The sequence below is a fragment of the Balaenoptera physalus genome, assembly GCF_965194825.1.
Source record: "Balaenoptera physalus genome assembly, chromosome: 1".
In the NCBI taxonomy this organism is placed as follows: domain Eukaryota; kingdom Metazoa; phylum Chordata; class Mammalia; order Artiodactyla; family Balaenopteridae; genus Balaenoptera; species Balaenoptera physalus.
Window position 1 is genome coordinate 24,297,437 of NC_138882.1, and position 18,255 is coordinate 24,315,691.

Below are 18,255 nucleotides of genomic sequence, written 5' to 3' on the forward strand. Positions count from 1 at the left end.
AATTTTGAAGACTGGGCATTTGTTCTTAAGAGTGTGTGCCCTGGGGGAACTTGATATATTTCCTTTCCCCCCTGACTTTCTCAATTAGTTGGGATTATGTTAGGCTTTATATAATAGAAAACTCAAAATAACAATGGATTAAACAATATAGAAGTTTATTTTCCTGTCATACAAAGGAAGTTTGGGAGTAAGCAGTCCAGGCCTGGGCTGGTGGCTCCGTGGTGAATGCAAGATCCTTCCATCATCTCTGATTTCCATCCTCAAGATCACTTCATGGTCCAAAATGACTACCAGAGTCCAGCCATCATGTCTGTGTCCCAGGAGGCATGAAAAGAAAGGGGAAGGGCAAAAGGGTGTGCTTCCCAGCTGAGTCAGGGCTCTCTACATAGTCTTCCACACACATGCAGGACCCATGTACTCTTGTGTAGGTTGTTCACTGGACAAGGATGCCATTCATATCATCAACATGGATTTATATTTTATTTACAAGTGCTTTCTAGCATATGGCAAAGCAGTATATTAGGTTCATCTTCTGATGGTATTTTGAGGAATGGATGACTTTTCCTAATTCACACAAAGGTTCTGTCTGGGTCACAGATGGCTCTGCCTCAAATACACTTCCAGCTCTTTGTCAGCACCTAATCACCCTGTCATACTGAGTTGCAAAGAGGGCCAAGAAATGTAGTGTTTAGCTGCGCTTCTCCAACTAAAATAAAAATTCCAGTGCTGAGAACAAAGAGGAAAACATAGCTGGCAGTCTGCCACACTATCAATCTGAGGGCATATTTGCTGGAGCATCCCAATCACTAAGGGCAGCTGGGGTGGAATGTTGGTTTTGAGTAATCTCCTGCCCTGGCCACCTTTTTCTCATGCAACCATGAAATACTCACCCCCCAGGTATATTTCCTTTCCTCACTCTCCTTGGCATCTAATTTACAGAAGGGTCATCTGAATTGCAAACACAATTTCTAAGTTAAACTCCTGGGTCAGCTTCAACATGATGAAGTAACAATTCATAAAAGAGATAAGGTAGGGACTCCTTTCAGCTAATATAGAAAGAAATTAAATGACTGCACTCCAAAGTTTGTAATCATCAACTCTACACTGAACATGGATGTAGATTCTTGTGTTTCTTTGCTTACACCACGCACTTTCTTACTTCCATGCCTTTGCACATGTTCTCTTTTCTTCCTAGATTTATCCCCATTCCACCATTATTTTCTGCCTGGTAAACTCCTATTCATCCTTAAAAACCCTACTCAGTGACACCCTCCTCTGTGAAACCTTTGTGGCAGACTTACCACTCTAACTTTGCACACTTCTCTTCCATCTGTGCAGATATATTCTATCTATCATTAGAAAGGTGTTATTTGTTCATCTGTTTATCTGTCCTACTAGAGCATGAACTTCAGCAGGTACAGGACTGTGTCTTCTTCCTTGTGCCTGCAAAGACCCCAGCTCATAGTCGTGGGTAGCGTCTACTAAACTGCCCTTTGATCCAAAAGCAAGTTTATACTTACTTTTCCAGCACCAATACAAATCTCTTATTTACTTTAAAAGAACAAAATGACTTCTTGATACTTTACATATTCAAATTACGAGAAAAGAGTTTTCACTTGAACTTTCAGTATCAATCTAAAAGTGAATCGTGGGTTTCCCTGGTGGCGCAGTGGTTAAGAACCTGCCTGCCAATGCAGGGGACACAGGTTCGAGCCCTGGTCCAGGAAGATCCCACATGCCGCGGAGCAGCTAAGCCCGTGCGCCACAACTACTGAGCCTCCGCTCTGGAGCCCACGTGCCACAGCTATTGAGCCCGTGCACCTAGAGCCCGTGCTCTGCAACAAGAGTAGCCACCGCAGTGAGAAGCCTGCGCACCGCAACGAAGAGTAGCCCCTGCTCGCCGCAACTAGAGAAAGCCCGTGCACAGCAACAAAGACCCAACACAGCCAAAAATAAAATAAAATAAATAAATTAAAGAAAAAAGATAAAAGTGAATCGTATGTTTTTCTTTTTAATTCCATCGCTATTTTTATTTATTTATTTATTTATTATTTTTGGCTGCCTTAGGTCTTCGTTGCTGCGCACGGGCATTCTCTAATTGCGGCGAGCGGGGGCTACTCTTCGTGGCGGTGTGCGGGCTTCTCACTGTGGTGGCTTCTCTTGTTGTGGAGCACGGGCTCTAGGTGTGTGGGCTTCAGTAGTTGTGGCATGTGGGCTCGGTAGTTGTGGCTCATGGGCTCTGCAGCACAGGCTCAGTAGTTGTGGCACACAGGCTTGGACCAGGGCTCGAACCCGTGTCCCCTGCATTGGCAGGTGGATTCTTAACCACTGTGCCAGCAGGGAAGTCCCAACTGTATGCTTTAAAACTTGTGTTTTTGCCCCAAGCATAACAGAAATACTATACATTCAGTGAAATTATTAGACTGGGTTTCCTTTTAGCAATCCTAGAGAACTAAGCACCCCTTTTACTTGATCTCCTATATTTAAAATTGTCCTTTGCTAGTAAGACCCAGAAAGACAAAAGAAAAGTAAAATAATAAATTGCTCTATTTGCATCTTTTAAGGGTAAAGGTCACCATATTGCACAACTGACTTCTTCAACTTGAACTAATTCCTAATTTTTTCCCAAGTTTCAGAAGTGCATGCTCAAAGCTTCAATATAGAATGTGGGGACTTGACTTAAACTTCATATAATCCCATTTCTTATCAGAGTAGTCAACTGCTGCTCAGATTTACCTCTAAGCTCAACATTTTAGAACTAAATGACCACTGTCCTCCAGTTACTGTGTCTTTAAAAAACTTAGGCTAGTTTACAACAAAAACTGCATTTTCCTTACTAGACAAACTAATCATTTTTTAAGGAAGGGTACTGTGGCTCCAAGAAAAAAATGCTTTCATTCTGAAAGGCTACTCCCCGCTCTCCAATTCCCTCAGAAAAGTATTTTGCCAGTATTCTGGAAAAGTGCATTACAAACAAAACAAAACAAAACAACAACTTAATCAGATAAAATATATTTTCTGAACTTTTGGAGTAGATGAATTAACCTCCAGTTTCAGGTGCTAGCATAATAAAGCAGGCACTCTCGTTTTGCATTGTATTACTTCTGAATTTTTCATGGTGTCTCCTAAATACTGATGTTTTGACGTAGATAGAATATTTTCTACACCAGCAGGAGCGGACCACACAGAAGAGATAAATATAGCTTTCCTTGGAAACGGGAAGGCTTAGTAAACAGAATTCTGCTCTCTAACGCTGAGAATGTAACTTCTCAGAAGAGTGGGGACTACCCAGACACACGTACTGCAAAACACTGGTAGCCAAGATGTATGTGGCCTTGTGCTTTCCTTATCCTTCAAGTCCGTCCTTGGTGAGGGCACATGGGGAGGCCAGCAGATGCCCACGCCATGCACTTTCCTGCTCCCAGCCTGCTTATACCTAAGTCATCTAATAGGGATAGGGGTCCTCTGGGGTCTCTTCCTGCATGAAGATCCTGCACAGTAATAAGGGCTTTGGGGGAAGGGGAAGGAACACACGTTGGTAGAGTACCTGTTTTGAGCCTGTGAGGTCGGCGTTATCCCCATTTTACAGAGGAGGCCACAGATGGTCAGAGCAGTTTGGTAACTTGTCCAAAGCCCCTCAGCTGGTAAATGGCAGAGCTGGGCTTTTTTTTTTTTTTTTTAAATATTTTCTCATATCATAACTTTTTCTTTGATCCATGGCTATGTAGAGATGTGTTTCTTTTTTTAAAAAATTTATTTATTATTTATCTATTATTTATTTTTGGCTGTGTTGGGTCTTCGTTTCTGTGCGACGGCTTTCTCTAGTTGTGGCAAGTGGGGGCCACTCTTCAGCACGGTGCACGGGCCTCTCACTATCGCGGCCTCTCTTGTTGCGGAGCACAGGCTCCAGACACGCAGGCTCAGTAGTTGTGGCTCACGGGCCTAGTTGCTCCGCGGCATGTGGGATCTTCCCAGACCAGGGCTCGAACCCGTGTCCCCTGCATTAGCAGGCAGATTCTCAACCACTGCGCCACCAGGGAAGCCCAGAGCTGGGCTTTGAACTACTCAAACAGGGAAGCAAGCTAGAAGATCCTTTACTGTAAACTCCAAAACGTTCCCAGTTCTTAAAATCAAAGGTAGTCCAAGTTGCTGTTGGTGGGGCGATGTCTCATGGAATGGGGGTTCTCCAGGAAAGCCAGGCTGGTTCTTCAAATGGGAATACCCAAGTGGGCCACCAGGCTTCCCCAAACTCACAGGGTGTTTGCATTTCCTTGATGTATGGCAGGACGGGGTGACACCTTGTTCCCGGGGACCCAGTGACTAGGTCTGCCCTCTAATGTCCCACCCTCCTCCAGCAATCAGGCTTACCTGCGGCTGACTTCTGAGTCAGTAGTTCTCACTGAGTAGAGAACCAGAGCCCGGGTGGGGTGCCACAGTTGAGGGGCAGCATACAGGCTTATGGGGAGGCCTGTGACCGTGGCCACCCCACACTCGTGACTGCTCAGCGCACCCCTGCATTGTTGAGGCACATGCCCAAGTCTTGCTCGTGAGGCCTCTCTTTTCTGGGCTACATACGGACCTGTCCCCTGTCTGCGCACTGTATTCACTGGGGAGTTTAAAAAATAGCGCTTGGGCTCCAGCCCCCATACCAAAGGAAAGCGCTATTCTCAAGTCTCTTACTATAGATTCGTTTAGCTTGTCTTTGTCCTTTATGTAAGTAGAGTCATGCGGTGTGTGCGCTTGTGTGTCTGGCATCTTTGGCCCAGCACTGTTTGTGGGATTGATCCCTGTCACTGTGTGTAGTTACAGATTGTCTGTTCTCATTGTATGGTGTTCCCTGGTGTCAAGAGACCATCATCTGTGGTGGAAGGACATCTGGATTGTTTCTAGTTTTTGGCTTCTACAGATCGGATTGGATCGTGCTGTTACGGACATTCTCGTTTGTGACTTTTGGTAAACACGTGGACACATCTTCGTTGGATCTATACCTAGGAATGAACTGCTGAGTCACAGCGTTTGTATCTGCCCAGTTTCAGTAGATTCTGCCAAACAGTCTTCCAGAGTGACTGTATGAAAGTCTCCTGTTACATTTTGATTCATCCTAGTTTCTCTCTAGCACTGTTACCTCAGTTCCAATTTTGAGGGGACCCTCCACATACCCTTCCATCTTAAAGGTCAACGTCTTACCTGAGTCCAGTGGTAGGACTGAGGCCCACCAGCCACCCCAGCCCTGCAGCTTCAAGTGTGTGCCTGCGCTGACACTGAGCGCCTCTGTGGGCAGAGCCCCGTGCTTGGAGCCAAGGGGAAGACCGAAGAAACAGAAGATCGCATTCTAGCCGGAGGGGGCGGAAGGGTCAGGGGAAGATAGGAAAGACACCTGCAAGGAAGGTGACTTGGATGGCACGGCAGCGTCTCCCAGCTTCCTTACAAGCTCTCAGCAGTCCCCCTGCCCCAAGCAGGCCTGAGCTAGCTCATAACCCCCGGTGACCTTGAGCAGAGCCATGTGGTCTCCCTGAGCCTCCGCCCTGCTCTCTTTGTCACCACGGGCTTGGCTATTACAGTATTCAGTTCTGTGGTTTATCGGCCTCCTGTTACAAACAAGGCATGGTGGGGATTTGGGGCTGAAAAGGACAGAATCCCTGCCTTTGAGAAGCACACAGTTTCATCGTACAGAAAAATCCTCCCCAAGTAACAAAGCATAAGGAATAGAGGTGGTCTGGGGAAGGGTGGGTTGTGGGTCTGGCTGTCTGCATTAGAATCCGGCCACATTTCCCCTCCAACCCCACCCCCTTTACTGGCTGTGATCTCAGACAAGTTACACAACCTTGGTTTTCTCATCTGTAAAGTGGGACTGTTGTGAGGATTAATGAGTCAGATGATACAAACTGCTCACAGCAGTGTCCGAGGAAGCCCTCCCTAAGATGCCTGTTACCCTCAGACCTTGAGCCCACTGGGGTGAGAGTTCAGGGGCGAGCATAAATACACACTGCCATGGGGTCAAGGGCAGCTCACGGACAAGAGATTTTGCTGACTCCTGAGGAAGGAAGAGCAGGGTTCTGATGGGGGAAATGGAGGGTTGTCCCAGGATTTGGAGGTCTGTTTGTGGGGGACAGAGAAACTGTATGGCTTCAGGCTCCAGAGTCGGGGTGCCTCCTGGGGCTGGCTAGGAGTTTAGCCTGTAGCTTGCAGGCTGTGCGAAGGACAGATTATGGAATTTCTCCTCCCTAGGAAAAGAGAGTTGGTAAAATGTGAGAGTTGGGCTGCTGAGACTTTCACAGGCCTGGCTTGGGGGCAGCAGGCCCCCTAGAACTGTAGCATTTTCTTCAAATTTCTACTGGGATCTTGGACACCATGGATGTGGAGTCATGGGTCCACCCTTCCCCCTGAGGGTTACAACCAGGAGGGCAGCTTGGGGAATCCAGCTTTCTGCACGGGACCAATTTACCAGTCTGTGCGCGGAGAGAGGTTCTGGGATTGTCTGCTCACCTGTTACCTTGGAGATGGCATTTTCTCTTTGCTTCTTGATCCTACAGAAGGGCCACAGTCCCTCCCACCTCGGTCAGGCCCAAGTGTTTATTAAACAGCTGTTGGTGAGATTCCTGCATCTGCCAGAACTGGGCTCAGTGCTCACTGGGATACCTTGGGGAGCAAGACAGATAGCCAGCCTTCTTAGAGTTTATAATCCAGTCTAGAGCAAGGGTTCTCAAAGTGTGGTCCCCGGACCACCAGCAGCAGCATTACCTGGGAACTAGTTAGAAATGCAGATTCTCCGGCCTTACCCCAGATCCCTTGAATCGTTTAACAGCTTCTCAGGTGATTCTAACACATCCTGAAGTTGGAACCGCTGATCTGCAGCATGGGTTCTGCACTGAGGGCAATTTCCCTCCCAGGGAACACTCGGCCATATCTGGAGATATGTTTGGTTGTCACACGGGGGGTGGCGGGGGGTGGGGGGGTGTAGGGGAGGAGGTGGAGCTGGTATTACTGGGTAGAGGCCAGGGATGCTGTTAAACACCCTACAATGCACAGGACAGGCCTCATAACAAAGAATTATCTGGTCCAAAATGTCAGTTGTGCTGAGGTTGAGAAGCCCTGCCCTAGAGCAGTTACCATAGAGGGCAGGGAGGGCAGTGGTCCTTTGCTCCCTTTGTTCCAGATGTGTTGCTCCCTGGCCACATGACCTGGGGGGAGTCACGGCCACCCCCGGCCTCAGTTTCCCCAGCTATGAAGTGAGGGGGGTGAACTCACGTTGCTGAGTTCCTCTTTAGCCTGGGGGTTCAGTGGTTCCAACCTAGCAACTGGCCGACCCAGGGAGGTTGGGCTGATGCAGCCCTACTCTTCTGTCTCAGGTGCCAACTGGCCTAGAGAGGCCTTGGGGGAGGGGAGGCAGGTAAGGGCTGTGTCATCTGCCTAGTGCTACCGCCTTCCCAACCCAGGCTGCGGCAGCCAGAGTCCAGTTGGCCTTGGGTTTCCCGGTGAACAGCGCTTCTCCCCATTGGGGGAGATGGGGAGCCCAGCCCCAAGGAGCCCGCCCTGGGGAGGAGAGTCACCAGCTAGCTCCACGCCCTCGCCTGCACTGTGCAGGGAGCTGGGCAGGCAGAGCGGCGCCTTCTCTCCTGAGCCTCAAACTTCCACTTTCCTCATACTCTAAGTAAACCAGCAGTCCTGGCCAGGGAGGGCCGGAGGCCTGAGGGCAGCCGCGGCACCCTAGTAGCCGTCCCGCCGGCGCCCGGAACGCCCAGACTCTCCACGCCCCGGGGGTGGGCGTCTCGGCTCCCCCTCCCTACCAGGGAGCGTGGGGGCGGAGTTAAACCTAAGGACGCAGGGGGGCCCGTGAACTCTGATTGGTCGGACTCTGAGGCCCCGCCTCTTCTCGGAGCGCGCTGACCTCCTTCTTCATGGACCTGCAACTCCTGTGCACCAGGAAGGGGAAGGTCTTGTTTATTATTATTTAATTTTTCGGAAAAAAAATGTGCAGGCCTGAGAGACCCACTCGGGTAGACGGCCGCGGCCCGCGTGCAGTCGTGGCTCGCCTGTGCTCTGAGGGTCGCAAAGAACAGGTATGAAGGCTTGAGGCTGAAAACATGCTGAAGGGAGACAAGATGGGCTGGGGGCGGGGTTGGCAGGAGCAACATGCCCAATGACAGACAGGGAATGAATGCTTTGACTACAAATTCTAATCCTCACAAGTGCGATGCGATTTGGGGCAAGTCCCTTGCCTGCTCTGATTCTTACCTTAAGTGAAAAGGAAAGTCAAGTTCAATGAACTTTGACTCCTTAGTGGGTGGATTTGCATGGGCCATGGTTTATCATATCCCTGGAAAACCCACCTGCAGACAGTCAATGCCTGTTACACCTGGCTAACCTAGAGCGCCCTACTTCGTGTGCATTTAGGACCCGCTATTAAATAAAGGGCGGTTGATAGGTGGCAGATTAACACACTGCAGTAAAGCTTGCTTTGTAATCTGAGATCAGTGGCTCTAAAGCGCCCTCCTTGAACCAAGGACTAATATTCTTATTATCTTAATTAGGATGCAAGAGAAAGGACTTTAAACTTTCTCCTTGAATCTGTTATTTTGCCCTGGGCCGTGGCCCATCATGGTGCCCCTTGTCCTGGTTCCCTGAGTTTAGATGCAGTGCTTGAACACTGATCATTTCAACATTCTCTCTCGTGGTTCTGTTTGCTGTCCAAGTCCGGGGACATAACTACGCTGCACACACATCGGATCTGCTAAGTTGGTAGAACCCAGCAATTGTTAAAAGGCAGTGGGGGGGCTTCCCTGGTGGTGCAGTGGTTAAGAATCCGCCTGCCAATGCAGGGAACACGGGTTCGATCCCTGGTCCGGGAAGATCCCACATGCCGCGGAGCAACTAAGCCTGTGCGCCACAGCTACTGAGCCCACATGCCACAACTACTGAAGCCCGTGTGCCTAGAGCACGTGCTCCGCAGCAAGAGAAGCCACCTCAATGAGAAGCCCGCTCACCGCAACAAAGTGTAGCCCCCGCTCGCCGCAACTAGATAAAGCCCGTGCGCAGCAACGAAGATCCAATGCAAACAAAAATAAATAGCTAAAAAACAAACAAACAAACAAAAAAAGGCAGTGGGGAGTGAGGGTGGTGCCTGTAGCGCCCCTAGCATGTGTCTGGGTGCAGAACTCCACCGCTCTGCTTCCCTGGCTGCTTCCCAAGGAGCTGATCAAAGGGTGAGAACTCAGAGCTCATGTGGACAAGTGAAAGCACTGGGATAATTCTATGCAGAAAAGGGAAAGTTGGTCATTTATATCCCAGCAGGAAGTGACAGCCGTGCTCTTGGCCTCTCTGTGCTTGACAACATCCTGCACAATTTATCTTATTTGCTTCTACCGCGTATGCTGATTTCACAAATATTGGCAAAGTGCCTTTCTGGGCAGGCATTATACTGGGCACTGGGGTCAGGGCAGGGACCAGGATAGACACGGTCCTTGCCTTCCCAGCTCCAGACTGTTGTGTTGTGACCCGCCCACCGGGTGAACTGTGCCCATCTGCTCCTGCTGCTGGGGGCAGCTCTGCTCTCTGCCTTCTGCCTTTTCCCACATGCTCCCCAGTGCCCCACAATCCCTAAGCCTAGTCCTGCCTTCCAATACCACAGAGACTAGCAGCTGGCTTTTCTCCATCTTCTCAAGGGGTAGGATTTCCTGGCAGGGACAGAGCGTCTCTCTGTGGGAGGCGGGAGAAGCCTGTGCATGTTTTCTTTTCTTGGCAGGAGCAAACCTCAGAGCCTCAGCAAACCCCCAGCAGAGCCCTGTGGCAGATAGAGGGCACCCTAGGGTGGGTTTGCTAGCAGCGTCCTCCTCCTGCCCCAGCTTTCCAAGGGAGAGTCTGGATGGGCCTGGGAAGCGGGTCTGCTGAGGCCTCACCTGAGATCCATGCTTTCTCCTCCGGTTGGGTCCTGACTGGCCTGCGTCCAGCAGACCCTCTGCTGGCTCAGGCCCGAGGACGGTGCCCGTATTCACGCACATTTCTCTGAATGTGAACCTCCGGGGGGTTACTTCCCTGGGAATGTGCAAGATGAGGAGCTAGATAATAATGCTGGGCCAGTGTCAGCCTGGTACTGGTTTGCAGGAACTAAGTTCTTCTTTCTTGCCCTCCTGAGAAAAAAGCAGGGTAATCAGACAAATGAGGGTTAAAAGAGCTGAGTTGATATGAAATGTAATAGGCAAGTCTATAGAGACAGAAGGTAGGTTAGTGGTTGCTTGGGGCCTGGGGTGGTGTGAGGGACAAAGCGGGGTGATAGCTAAGGGGTACAGGGTTCCTCTTTGTGGTGATGAAAATGTTCTAAAATTGTGGTCATGGTTGCACATATCTGTGAATATACTAAAAACCACCGGGTTGTACACCTTAAACAAGTGAATTACATGGTATATGAATTATATCTCAATAAAGCTGTTGACAGCCAGCTGAGATATGTGGCCATGTTTGGGCCACTGAACACTCCCCCACCCCGAATGAACTTAGCCTCCCAGCTCTTCAGACCTCCCCTCGTACCCCTTATGTGTACCCTGAGGACAGGCCCCCCTCAGAGAGAGCCAGCAAGGGGCAAGCATGGCTCCGTCTCCTCTCCTGAGCCCACCACTCAGACAAGCCCCTGCGCCTCCCATTGCGGAGGGTGTCACGAGAGCGGAGAGAAGCTTCTCCGAAGCGTCTGGAGCCAGAGGCCCCTCAGAGAACCATGAGGCCTCAGAAATGCAGCCCCACCACCCAGGGCTGTGCGGAAGCCAACGCAGCTTCAACTTTTCCAAATTTGATTCATGAATTTCATAGCTCAGTAGGATTATGGGTGATTTTTGTGTCTTTTTCTGTTGTTTTCCAGTTTTTCCATACTATGCTTATATTATTTTTTTCAGGTCAAAAGTACCTAAAGTCGAGGGTTGGGTGGGAAAGAAGTCGGGGATCTGGTGTTTCCAGCCAGAGGTCAAGGTGGATTCTTTCCCCCTTGCAGGAGTCATGTGGCTGGAAATACTCCTCGCCTCAGTGCTGGGCTTTGTCATCTACTGGTTCGTCTCCAAGGACAAGGAGGAAACTTTGCCACTTGAAGATGGATGGTGGGGGCCCGGGGTGAGGCCCACAGCTGGGGAGGACGAGAGCATCCGCCCGTTCAAGGTGGAAACGTCAGACGAGGAGATCAGTGTAAGGCACCTCTTTCCAGGCGAGGGAGCAGAGGGGAGGGCGGGGAGGCCCCTTCTGGGGCTGGGCCTCAGGCTGGGGCTGGGATGCGGAGGGGCTTGGGAAGTGGTTCCTCTCTGTGGGGGGGTATTTTTCGCCTGCTCTTCTCCCACTGGGCTCGCCCACTCTGCCCACCCATCCCTTCTGCTCCTTCCCTCCCCTGTTTCCGCCTTCCCCTTCCCAAGGCCCAGCAGTACCCAGGCCGGCGAGTGGGTGCCAGCCGGACCCAAGGGTCACAGAAAGCAGCTGTTTTTGCCTCCTTGGTGCCCCACCTGAAGCCCTGGGAGTGAGCTTGTCGGCTCAGGGCCTGGGTGGAGATCGTGAGTGAAAAGCAAGGCCGTGGTGACATAAATGCTGCTGCACAGAGAACCTGGCACAGGGCCAGCCGTGGCCAGGCACCTACTGTGTGTCAGCCCCCTTGCAGTCACATGCAGTCCCTGCGGTCATGCAGAAACTGAAGCTCAGAGAGGCAAAGCAACTGACCCAAGGTGACCGAGATAATAAGCAGAGGGTTTAAACTCAGATCTGTCTAACTCCAAAGACTATGCCCGTCCTCTGCATGGGGCTGGCATCAGGATGGATAGACATGATCGTGGGGTGGGCTGATCTGAGAGCGAGGCTTGAGCAGGGCCAGGAGGGTGGGTGGGACCTGGGATGTCCCTACTCATCCTTTTTTCATTTTGTGGGTGTGGGAGCACCTACTGTGTGCAGGACCTGTGCTAGGTGCTTGGAAGAAGAGGGAGAGCCTTCCCTCAAAGAGCTCCTAGTCAGCAGTTGAGAAATGTGGACAGAGAAACGTTAATGATTAATAGAGATAAATGCGGTAAGAAGTGCCCATAAAAAGTCATGGGAGCACTGAGGAGGACGGGATAAAAGAGCAGAGACAGCTGTACCCAAGAGAAACCAGACTGAGGCTCCCTTGGTAGCACTTGACGAGGTGTCGCTATTGAGGACAGAGGCTGAGCCCTGTCGATACCTCCTTTAGTGGGTTCCTAGGCTCAGCGTCTGACATTCCTAAAATCTGTGTGGAGGTTACTGCAGTGCTTGGGAGGACACTCTGGGAAGGGTAACACTTGAGAGGCTCCGTGGACCAACTTGAACTTCCCCAGCTGGGGCTGCTCTTTCAGCTTGATGCACGCCTGCCCGTGAAACTTGTACCTTCTCTCCGGGTCTGTCATTTTTATCCTAAGTGAGTTAGGATATACTGTATCGTTCAGTGCTGCGTATCAGAGTCAGCAAATCCATCCTGCCACCTGTTTTTTTTTTTTAATTTAATTTTTATTTTATATCGGAGTATAGTTGATTTACAAGGTTGTGTTAGTTTCAGGTGTACAGCAAAGTGATTCAGTTATACATAGACATATATCCATTTTTTTTTTCAGATTTTTTTCCCATATAGGTTATTGCAGAATATTGAGTAGAGTTCCCTGTGCTATACAGTAGGTCCTTGTTGATTATCTGTTTTATCTGTAGTCTGCCACCTGCTTTTGTACATCTCCCATGCTAAGAATAGTTTTTACATCTTTAAATAGTTGGAAAAAAGTCAAAAGAAGAATAATACTTTGTGACATGTGGAAATCACATGACATCAAATTTCAGTGTCCATAAATAAAGTTTTTCTGGAACACAGCCATGCCCATTTGTCCATGTACCATCCACAGCTGTTTCCACACTACAAGGGCAGAGTGGAGTAGCTGCAGCTCAAAAAGCCTAAGATATTTATGATCTGGCCCTTTACAAAAAAGTTTGCCAACCCTTGCTGTATATAAGCCTCGATAAATTAAAGATCCGTATTGTTCATACATTTAAAAACTGAAAGATGAGAAGTAAACCTGAAGTCGAAAGTGAAGAACATATGTTTGGGGAACAGCCACCGCTGTGGGAAGCCCGGAGGTTTCTTCTGGGATAAACCTAACAACCTAGAGCGCAAGTGTGCAGACCAGGAGTCTCCTCACCTTGTCTGGTGAAACTTTGCTTTGCCTCTGCTATACATATTATATATAATATATATTAATATAATTATAATATATAATACATATTATATATCATATATTATCATATATATTAACTATACTAATATATATAATTAATATATAATATATATTACATATAAAACATAGGATATAATAATATAAAATATATAATATACATTTTATGTAATATAATAATGTTATAAAATATATAATATTTGGGTCTTGTGGCTGCAGGGTTTGGAACTGTCTTCTGGAAACAAACTTTCTCTTGTGCTCTGCCTCATTCACCTTCTCTACTTGGGGTCCTGCATTTTGCTCCAGGATTTACACCAGAGGATTGACAAGGTCCGTTTAACCCCACCTTTGGAGGACAGCCGCTTCCACTACGGTTTCAACTCCAACTATCTGAAGAAAATCATCTCCTACTGGCGGAATGAATTTGACTGGAGGAAGCAGGTGGAGATTCTCAACAGATACCCTCACTTCAAGACTAAGATTGAAGGTATGTTTCCAGAACACCACCTGGAGGGGGATGTATATCACAGGAACGGCCTTCTTAGGTACTGGACATGACTTAGGGACTTCCCTGGTGGTCCAGTGATTAAGACTCTGTGCTTCCACAGAAGGGGCATGAGTTCGATCCGTAGTCAGGGAACTAAGATCCCACATGCCTCCCAGTGCGGCAGAAAAAAAAAAACAACCTTCCTTAGATACCGGACATGACTTAGATAAAGCCAGGAGACCCAGAATTCAATTATTGGTCACTGAGATATATTTGGAAGGTATAACGCCACGAGGATGCAAAAATAATGCAGAATCCCAACAAATCCAATGGTCTTTAGAGCTAAACAGGAAAACATATAAATAAATTAAAAACCAAAGAAATGCACAGTCCACTTCAGTGATGGAACAATCTCTGAGAGGATGGAGATAAGATTTAGATCTGGACGTGGCCTTGGTCAGTCAGCCCCTCCTTGAAGCTTTGGAGTCCCTGAAGCTGTGACTGTTCAAGGGTACTCGGCCTGTCAGTCAAGGTCCGAATAAAAACTGTCCTGTCTCTGCAGCTCTAGACCTCCTGTCCCAACAGTATCACAGGTTGTCACCCAACTTCATCTGGAAGGGAAGGTATCTCTCAAAATGTTCTTGGGAAAGTAACCTAAGATCATTTGGGATGAGATAATAGTTTCCTAAGTGGAAAAGCATTTTTTTAGCCCCAGAAAGATTTAGAATCAAATATAGAAATGCTTAAGAAAATCAAACTCATGCTGTTAATTTTTACAAATTTATCTGTTTTTAATTATAGTAAGATACACATAACATAAAGTTGACCATTTAAACCATTAAGTGTACATTGTTACGTGTTACGCCACAGTGGATTAAGTACTTTTATATTGTTACCCAGCCAGCACAGCCATCTATCTTCAGAACTTTTTTTATTTTGCAAAACTGAAACTCTGGGGACTTCCCTGGTGACGCAGTAGTTAAGAATCTGCCTGCCAGTGCAGGGGACACAGGTTCGAGCCCTGGTCCGGGAAGATCCCACATGCCGCGGAGCAACTAAGCCCGGGTGCCACAACTACTGAAGCCCGTGAGCCACAAATACTGAAGCCCGCATGCCACAACTACTGCGCTCTAGAGCCCGCGAGCCACAACTACTGAGCCTGCGTGCCACAACTACTGAAGCCCGCGTGCCTAGAGCCTGTGCTCCGCAACAAGAGAAGCCTCTGCAGTGAGAAGCCCGCGCACCGCAACGAAGAGTAGCCCTCGCTCGCCGCAACTAGAGAAAGCCCAAGCACAGCAATGAAGGCCCAACGCAGCCAAAAGTAAATAAATAAATAAATAATAAATAAATAAATAAACTGAAACTCTGTACTCATTAAGCAATAACTCCTCATTCCCTCCCTCTCCCTAGCCTCTGGAAACCACAATTCTGCTTTCTGTCTCTATGAATTTAAATATGATTCTGAATCTAAGTATCTCATATGAATGAAATCATACAGTATTTGTCCTTTTGACTGGCTTATTGCGCTTAGCATAATGTCCTCAAGGTTCATCCATGTTGTAACATGTGTCAGAATTTCCTTTCTAAGGCTGAATAATACCCCATGGTATAGATATGGCACATTTTGCTTACCCATTCATCCGTCAGTGGACACTTGGGTTGCTTCTGCCTTTTAGCTACTGTGAAAAATATTGCTATGATTATGAGTATACAAATATCTGTTTATGTTCCTGCTTTCTGTTCTTTGGGTATATACCCAGAAGTGAAATTGCTGAGTCAAGTAGTAATTCTATGCTTAATTTTGGGAGGAACTATAATACTGTTTTTCCTAGCAGTTGCACCATTTTAAATTCATCTTCTTAAAAAATGTTCAGAGAGGTTGTATTTACCTTCCCAAGGCTGAAAAGTGTGGGAATTGCCCAGTTTCCTAATTTTCCACCAGAGGAATATGTAAGTAGAAAAGTCCTAACTGCTTACATATATTGTGTGTGAGTATATATAAAACTGCGTGTGAAAGAGCTGCATACTGATTTTCATATGAGAATGTTTTGTAATGTAAACGTAATAAATACTACATTATAGGCAAGGGCCTCCCTGCATTTGAAGAGTAGGTTTTCATTTATATGTATTTGGGGATGAAAAATAATAAAATGAGTAAATATGTTTTGAAGTGTACAAGATTCCTAGTTTCTCCATATTCTTGCCAATACTTGTTATTTTCTGTTTTTGTTTTTGTAATAGCCATCCTAATGGGTGTGAAGTGGTAGTATCTCATTGTGGTTTTGATTTACATTTCTCTAATTATTAATGACGTTGAGCACTTTTTCATGTGCTTGTTGGCCATTTGTATTTCTTCTTTGGAGAAATGTCTACTCAAGTCCTTTGTTCATTTTTGAATTGAGTTGTTTGTTTTTTGTTGTTGTTGTTGAGTTTTAGGAGTTCTCTATATATTCTGGATATTAATCCCCTATGAGATAATGTGATTTGAAAATATTTTCTCCCATTCTGTGGGTTGCTCTACCAATAATTTTTCATGTTGAAGAAATTGTGCATGTTTGGAATTTTAGATATTTGTAATGTTTAAGAGAATTTTGGCCTTTGCAAGTAACAGATACGACTTTTCAGTACTAATTTAAAGTGGGTAATTGAGTCATGGATTTAGACCTGTGATTTTATATGAAAATCTTCCTGAGTTTATATGCAATATTGGAAGATTTAAGCCTCACCATATTTATAAATTTAATTTATTAAAATTCTAAGAGTTACTTAAAGTTTGTGGAAGATATACTGGTTAGTCAAATCAAGTAAAGTTCTTATAAAGGAAATTGAAATTATACAGTGTTTAAGGGAGTGTCATAAAGCAAGTATAGACATGCAGCCCCATTAATCAAATGTTCCTGGAGAATGACTGTCAACATTTGCTAGATTAAGAACTATATAGAATAATATTTTTAAGTTGAACTCAAATGCTTAATGAAGAGCTTTAAATTTGAAATTTGTAACTTTAGTAAGTTGAAGAATAATTTTTAAATCTGTAACTTCAATAAGTAGGAGAATAATTCTAAATATAAACCAGTTGTTGCTGTGCACTTTAGAGGACTTTGATACCTTCTGTCGTGAGCCTAACAAGAGGATCTAAACCATTTTATCTAAGCCAAAGTACCTACAGGTCCTTGTATGTAATTTACAAAGGTTGCCTTTTGGATCCCTGGTGCCAGATGCCTGGCTCCCTTGGGTTTGACTCAGCTCCTTCGGTTACCCCAGCTCTTCAATGTCCATCCGGCAGATATTGACAGGGCACCTCCTGTACCCAAGCATTCTGCTTGTGACACACAGTCAGAGAAGACAAGGTCCCTGCCTTCCCAGCTCACAGGCTCTTAGGGGTGATTATAGCATGTGGTAAGGGGTGCTACGAGGGAGGAGGCTCCGGGAACTTTGTGAGCCCCACATGCCACCTGGGAGTATAAGGGAAGGCTTCCTGGAGGAGGTGGCATCTAGGCTGAAACTTAAAGGATGGATGGGAGTTTGCCAGGTGTGTGGGGAAGGTTGTCCAGAGGAGGGAACAGCATGTTCCAAAACCCAGAGGCAAGAGGCACTAAAGGGCTGTTTCCTTCCTGGAGGCTTGCAAGCTTGAGAAAGCCTTACCCCACTGGACGTCTCAGGGTTCCTCACAACATCACAGGATATCAAGTGTTTATAGCACAAAACCTTCTCAGGGTACAAGTGCTGCAAAGGGGGTAGTTTCTTGCGTGGAGTTTATCACGGAAGCAGCCCACTGTGACTGAACCCGTGTGCAGTTCAGTCACTTCCCTAGGCCTGCAGCTTGGCCTTGGCCCTGGGCCCTGCAGTGTGGGTCCTCCTGCTGGACCCGGCTTCACATGCCGTCTGCCCCCCCGCCACAGTGCTGAGCTGGCCACCTCCCAGCCCTGGGCCCAGCACGCCTTCAGCGTGTCTCTTTTCCTGGCTCCCCAGCCCAGGGAAAAGCCTTCTTGGCCCAAGAAGGCTGCCTCATCACTCTCTCTGCTGCCATCCTCCTCCCTCACTTTTGGACCTTTTCGGGGTCCTTTCTGTCTCTGCACTGACCCCTGTGCTCCAGGCTGCTGAAGGCTCAACCTCTGACCCCTCCCCGATGTTCTGTCCTCATCCCCGCTAGCCTCCTTATTCGGCCTCCCTGTTCCTGCCACTTCCTTGTTCTGTGATGAGCTTCTGACTCCAGCCCATGTCCTGGGCCTCCTGCCACAGATCAGTCTCTGTTCTCAGAGAGTCTGAGACATTCAGGGGCTTTAGAGGCCTCTGGGGAATGCAGCCCATCACCTCCAGACGGGAGGGAGGAGTTGCCCGAGTCACAGGGAAGTGGAGGTTCAGGGCCAGAACCCAGCTCTCCAGCCTCCCAGCCTGTCTGTTCTTCCTTCACCTGTGGCCACGGTTTCAGCTCAGGCCCTAGGCTGTGACCACCGCCTCCCCTCACCCCATGGCCAGGCCCAGTGCTGCCCTCTGAGCCCAGTTTGGCTTCTCGATTCTGACCCAGCAGCCTGGGCACAGAGAACCTACCGGTACCATGTAGGGCAACCGAGAGAG

General features: G+C 47.7%; 1 protein-coding gene across 3 annotated transcripts in view; it reads left to right on the forward strand.

Moving 5' to 3' along the window:
- The window catches only part of EPHX1 (epoxide hydrolase 1), a 40,447-nt gene that overhangs the window by 9,996 nt on the left and 12,196 nt on the right, over nt 1-18,255 (forward strand). For all 3 annotated transcript variants that reach the window (XM_082427280.1, XM_082427282.1, XM_082427281.1), the window contains exons 2-3: nt 10,979-11,166; nt 13,497-13,677. In XM_082427280.1, coding sequence (XP_082283406.1) covers nt 10,984-11,166; nt 13,497-13,677 — 364 coding nt within the window. In that variant the 5' untranslated portion in view covers nt 10,979-10,983. The remainder of the gene's footprint in view (nt 1-10,978; nt 11,167-13,496; nt 13,678-18,255) is intronic.